General features: G+C 31.4%; 1 protein-coding gene across 1 annotated transcript; it reads left to right on the top strand.

Annotated features, from left to right (window-relative positions):
• The first annotated feature begins 3,046 nt into the window (after positions 1 to 3,046).
• LOC133807244 (1-aminocyclopropane-1-carboxylate synthase 3-like) lies at positions 3,047 to 5,100 on the top strand. The gene is made up of 3 exons (XM_062245457.1): positions 3,047 to 3,292; positions 3,421 to 3,713; positions 3,864 to 5,100. Exons 1-3 carry the CDS (start codon positions 3,146 to 3,148, stop codon positions 4,828 to 4,830), a joined length of 1,407 nt encoding a protein of 468 aa, XP_062101441.1. The 5' UTR covers positions 3,047 to 3,145; the 3' UTR covers positions 4,831 to 5,100.
• The last annotated feature ends 1,946 nt before the right edge of the window (positions 5,101 to 7,046 follow it).

Raw genomic sequence — 7,046 nt, 5'->3', positions numbered from 1 at the left:
ATTTTTCGTCAGACATGTATACGTGGCACATTTCACTACTAAAACACTAATTGGTTTATAAAAAAAATTAATACCAATAGAGCATAAATTTTAACTACAAACTTCGAATACACAATATGCTCCAACATTATTGAGATAAAATGTGCTCTAAAAATAATGTCCCATAATTCTGTAAAAATTTAGATGAAAATAATAAGTTTATATAACCCGCAATACATTTTTATAATTTTGAAGGCATGAATTAAAAAGAAAGTAGGTTTATAACTATGATTTGGTAGATTTCAAAAGAAAAAAAAACTATGATTTGGTATGTTAAGATAATTTTTATGTTCAAAGTTCTCTGTCAAATTATTTGGGCATGCGTACCTTGTTATTTGAGCTTGCATGGGTGTCCATGTACTAGCTAGTGACATGTGAGTCTTTTCCTTTTCTTTTTTTTTAGGAGATTTTTTTTATTATTATTGATTAAAAGTGACATGTCATTCAAATGCTGTAACATTTTATCTTGATGATTATTATTGTAAAATCCATTTTTAGATATTTTAATTAGTAAATATCTTCAATTCAAACTTATTTTTTTAATGTTAAAGGTCCATATATTTATCAACTCAAACTTCGATTCTATTTTTTAACCATCAGTTAAAAATTGAGCTAATGCTTTTCTATATAGTCAAAAGCTGACCAAACGAACGTCCAAAACCAAAAGTGTATGTTTATATGTATTGGGTCCCTCTCTGACTCTCTCTCATCTCAATGTGTGTGTGTATGTATATATATGCACTCAACTACTAACATATTACAATAACATTCTTTTTTAGCTTAACACCACACGGCTACAAATTTTATAATTACTGGCGATCCCTACACCCTTTTGCATTGCAAAAATGACAAAATAAAGTATTGTATACATATGCCTTGACCATATATAACACACAAAAGAGAAAGATCAACACATAACAACATAAAATCTTATTAATCTAATTGCCATCATGCATGAGCTAGCTGTCTCTCACTTTTCTTCATTCACATTCTCCTAAAAATGATGTTAAAAGCGAGTCTTATAAATATATATATATATATATTAATGTGTGTATATGCAGTGTGTGTACAGTGTATATATATATATAAAAGATATGCAGAGACGAAAACAAAAAAGAAAAGGTTATTCAAATCTGGGAGCGGTCTGGCTGTTTTGCTTTTGCCCCCCATTGGCCCATTATCACTACTACTCTCTACCACTTTACCTACCCAAAATCCCTAGTTAAAATTTATGTTGAAACACATAATATATTATTCTTAAAAATAATTATTTTTTTTAAAAAAAAAAAAACAGATCATCACCTATATGTAGCTCTTTTCTTCCGAATATAATTTGCTACCTAATAAAAGGAGTTTGTTTGTGACAACAAGAGAATTCTGTGCTGCTTTTCAAATTTGTTATATATATATATATATGTAAATATAATAATTAAAAAATTATATAACTAGATTGCTTTCCATGTGAGGATTCGATTGCACCGATTGAAGAAAAAGAAAATCAGGTAGCCAAAAACAAAGGGCGGAAGATTGGTTAATTAGTTTCAGTTAGAACAATTATTGCTGTCTTTGATAATGTTTTTGCAAACAATTCATAATTACCAACTTCTTATTTTTTTTGGCACATAATATATTTATTTTCCATTGTTTTGTTTTTTTAAAGCTCTGTTTAAATGATAGCCACGTAACTCCACCGCCCAAAAAACAGGCATTATCATAAAAATACTAACTTAGCATTACACCAATTTACGAGAAACCACCATATTCAAAACTTTGTTATATATAGGATATATGTTGATTTCAAAACTCTTGCTAATTACGTTGAGAAATGGGCAACATACAAAATTTATTTTACATTCTTAATGAATTATAAAGTTCACCCTCATTAACCCAAAAGGGAAAAAGGGCGGTCTTACACATAAATTGAGATTTTTATCCTTATTTGTAAAGATAATATTCCATCATATAATATAAGATCAAAGTAGTAATGGATATATATATATATATACATTATATTATGTCAATGTTTTGATTTGGACCAACTTATTCAGTTATATGTTCTGATAATAAACCCGGTCTATAAAGTTTTAGTGAAAATCTTTTTCTTCCACAAAGTGACAAAATTTTGTTCCCAACATATTCTTGTATGTTGACTTTCAAACCCTCAAAAAATCCCTTTTTTTTTTTTTTTAAATAAAAGAAAGAAAAAAAGAAACCTCAAAAAATGAATAAAAAGATAACAAATATGTATTTAGTGAAAAAAGAAACAATAACTAATGGAAGGTTTATAGAAAATGGCAGACAGAGATTAGATGGGTGCTATTTCAGCCAGGAAGCATATGGGTCATAGTTTCATCTTTTTGGGTCTTAGTTTGATGGACCAAGTACTCATGTAGGCCTCTCAGCCCATTTTCTATTAGATTTGCTGTCGGTAAGAGGTTTTTCCTAATGACATTTCTAATCTTTTGAAAACCCTTTTTGATTTTCTTTAATCTTTTATTTGTTTAATTAATTATTGACTTAAGACAAATCAAACACTTGTATGGCCACGCGAGTTTGTAGTGGTGTAAGTTACTTTCCAAATATAGTGGCATTAATTTGTGAACTTATGGCACTCTGCTTATTGAGTACAAAGTTAGCACTTTACTATTAAGTCAGTCGCTCGGGCGGTGGATAAAGCGCGTATAATTTAAACTTTTGTCGAGTTTGGTTCATAAAATGCTAATTTAAATGAAAACACATAACTGCAAATCCCTAGAAATAATAATTATAATAATAATAATACATAAGTGTAAAGCTATCTCTCAAATGTCTGTTCTTTTCTTAGAATCCTTTTCCTATTTTCCATGTGTCATTCTTTTTATTTTATTTTTTATTATTAAAATTTCTTATGAAATATGATGTGAGGCTACTGCCTATATATATGGTTCTACGTTGCATAGACCTATCGTTCCACTACAACACATTACAAAAACATCTTCACTAAACAATATCAATCTTTCTCTTTCATTCTCCATAATTCTTCGTCTACATCTCTCTCTTTCATTTATATATACATATAAATATCATTCCTCTGTTTTTATCTATCGACCATATAAGTTTGGAAAAAATGAGTTTGTTATCTACAAAAGCCGCATGCAATACTCATGGCCAAGATTCTTCCTACTTCTTAGGATGGGAAGAGTATGAGAAAAACCCTTATGATGAAATTCGAAATCCAAAGGGAATTATCCAGATGGGTCTTGCAGAAAATCAGGTTAGAAAAAGAGTACAATATTCACATATATTAAAAAACATACATACATACATGTATAGTACATGTATCTATACAAATACAAAAAAACAAAAATATCCTAACTTTTTTTTATTTCTTTTTTTGGACAGCTTTCATTCGACCTTCTAGAATCATGGCTTGCAAAGAACCCAGACGCAGCTGGATTCAAGAGAGATGGTCAATCCATTTTCAGAGAACTTGCTCTGTTCCAAGATTATCATGGACTCCCTGCATTCAAGAAAGCAATGGTTGATTTCATGTCTGAAATTAGAGGAAACAAAGTAACGTTTGACCCGAACCACCTAGTCCTAACCGCTGGTGCAACCTCGGCTAATGAGACACTCATGTTCTGTCTCGCTGAACCCGGCGATGCCTTCCTTCTCCCAACTCCATACTACCCTGGGTGAGTTTAGACTTTTAATTACTATCTTTTCACTTCACCTAAACGTGAAGTCATCACTTTACACACAGTCACATTTATTATTTTGCAATTATATATGCACGACAAAGAATTTTCCACTGACGATCTTTTGCTTGTACTTAATTCTTGCAGATTTGATAGGGATCTTAAATGGAGAACCGGAGTTGAGATAGTACCTATTCAGTGCACAAGCTCAAATGGCTTCCAAATCACTGAAGATGCTTTGGAAAAAGCCTACCAAGATGCTCAATGTCGTAATTTAAGGGTCAAAGGTGTTTTGATCACCAACCCATCCAATCCCTTAGGCACCACAACAACACTAAACGAGATGAACCTTCTCCTTAACTTCATTGAAGAGAAAGAAATTCACCTTATCAGTGACGAAATTTACTCCGGGACAGTTTTTAACAACCCGGGCTTCGTAAGCGTCATGGAAGTTCTCAAGGACAGAAAAAATGACCAAGTTCGCGAGCGAGTTCATGTCGTTTACAGCCTCTCCAAAGATCTGGGTCTTCCCGGATTTCGCATTGGAGCAATCTACTCCAACGACGAGATGGTCGTAGCCGCAGCTACAAAAATGTCGAGCTTCGGTTTGGTCTCTTCTCAGACCCAATACTTGCTCTCGGCTATGTTGTCCGACAAAAAATTTACCAAAAAATACATTTCCGAAAACCAGAAGAGACTTAAGAAACGACATGAAAAGCTTGTCGTTGGTCTTCAGAAAAACGGAATCAGCTGCCTTAAAAGTAATGCCGGGTTGTTCTGTTGGGTTGACATGAGACACCTTCTCAAGTCTAACACTTTCGAAGCTGAAATAGATCTTTGGAAGAAGATTGTTTACGATGTGAAACTTAATATCTCCCCTGGTTCTTCGTGTCATTGTACCGAACCAGGTTGGTTCCGAGTTTGCTTCGCCAACATGTCCGAGGACACATTGGAGCTCGCAATGCAAAGGTTGAAAGCTTTTGTGACCGAGTTCAACCGCAGCAACAACAATAGCCTCTCAGTTTCAACTAAGAACTCAAGAAGAAAGTCAATCACCAAGTGGGTTTTCCGGCTATCATTCGACGGTACCGAACGGGAACCTGAACAACGATAGCCTGGTATGGATATATATCAATTATTTCACACATACACCAATAATTGATATCATCCCACCACTTGATGATGAGGACGAGGATGATGATGATGATGATTATTATTACTACTATTATTCTTTGTTTAGTTTTTGCCAAAAAAAAATTACATTGGTTCATGGCATGGTGAGATAATCCTTATTAATTTCTTCTTTTGTAAGTTTAGCAAATCATTAGATATTGTAGAGCACTCTATCCTTCATGCGGATTAGAAGTGAATTTAATTAGAATCATTATTCTGTAAAAGTTTGAGTAATATTAATATCCATATATATGTATACACTATTCTCGTACAAAACTCATGAATTATTACGATTTACTTGTCCAATGAAATGTTACTACATATATATATATATATAATATCAAATAATATGTATGTTAACTTTTACAATAGTACGAATATTATTGTATGCATCGTAATAATTTGACACGTGTGAAAAGAATATACATATACAAATATATATATGTATGTATATTAATATTTCTTGCATACGTAATCTATAACACGCCGGCGAAATTAGCGGCTGCGGCTAACGTCGGCCGGCTGTTCCATTATATCCACTTGTGTCACGACCGACCATTTTATTATTATTACCTATATATGTATGGGGTATTTGTGTCTTTTCACTTTACATTAATGAAAAAAAAAGATACGAGTCTTATGACTATTTGAGCAGGAGAGACGGATATTAAGGAAAATATATTGTAATACTGGGTGGGTGTAGTTAGTACTTTTGATGCGTTAACGTGGGTCAGAGGCCAAGAGTCAAAAAGATGATCATTATTATTGTTTGAATTGTTTCAAGATAATAAGAGTTTAAAAAAATCCTTAATAATATTAAGTCTTAATTAACTCTACATTCCATTTTCGGCTGACAAAAAGTTAATTAATTAGAATTTAGGAGACGGGTCTACACTTCTCCAATATTAATTCTCTTCAAACTATTATGTATGTAAAGAAAAGTTGAACTTGTCTAGCTATATAGCTAATAGGATGTTGAGCAGAAAGTGGCTAGCTATTGGGTGCCACCAACTACGCAATCTGATTTTGAGGAAGAGTTTCTTGAAAGAAATCAAAAAAGTCTAAAAGAGATTTGATGATGAACTTTCTGGGGTTATTTTTAGTGCATTAAAAAAGTTTATTTTTCTCCTTTTCAAAAAAAAAAAAGAAGTTTATTTTGTACTCTATATATAGATGGTCTGGTCAGACGCGTTTTTCAGCTAAAATGTCCAATAAAAAGAGTCCCTTGAAATTTTGTAACTTAACTTTTGAGGAAACCAAAAGCATGTTTGCCATTAGCAAAACACTACTTAGTACTTTTTAAGATATATGACTGTATAAAGCTACTCTTTTAACTAAAGTATCTTTGCCATAATTTAAAAGAATCCCTTTCGTTTGTTTATATAAATATAAATATATATATATTTTGCATGGCTACCTACATATTAATTTCACGTTCACATATATAGCTCAATATATATATATATCATTCATTAATTAATGCATAAATGACCTCTTGGCTTTGAGTTGTTCATCATATAGCTAACAAATATATGTTATTAATTATACAAAAACTAGGGAAAAATAAATTTAACAAATTCCTATTATTTTAATGTTTTATTAATTAAATAACTCAGGGACCTGCCGGATGATTTGAAGTAACATAAAATTCTGTATCAAGATATTAATAAGTACTAATTAATTTAAAAGATCATTTTATATGTGGTTGAACTTGAATTATTAGTATAAAATAAGTCCAAATTAATTATATGGTCCACTTTCATACTAACTAATTAATGTAGCCATATATTATTCCAATTTATTGCAGCCTGAGAGAAATCATCAAGAGTAGGAAAATAAATTATTGTCTACAAATATAATCTCCTAACATATAGCTTCAAAAGATTCCTTCCATGGCAAAATTAAATAAAATTAATAAAAACACAAAGACTTCTCCCAATAATTTTCACATTATCTATATATGATCAGAAAATAATATATACTATATATGTGGAATTAATACAGAGTCTCCGTATTTATAAAATGAAAAAAAAAATCCTAGAAGAATTATCATCTTCTTATATATACGGCCATGTGGCCAAAGATTGCATGAAACGTGGCATAATTTGCGTTAGTAAGGGCAAAGAGATAAATAAATAATAATGTAATGTAAGTTTC

The sequence above is a fragment of the Humulus lupulus genome, chromosome 1 (genome assembly GCF_963169125.1).
Source record: "Humulus lupulus chromosome 1, drHumLupu1.1, whole genome shotgun sequence".
Classification (NCBI taxonomy): domain Eukaryota; kingdom Viridiplantae; phylum Streptophyta; class Magnoliopsida; order Rosales; family Cannabaceae; genus Humulus; species Humulus lupulus.
This window is presented reverse-complemented; position numbering and strand designations above follow the sequence as displayed.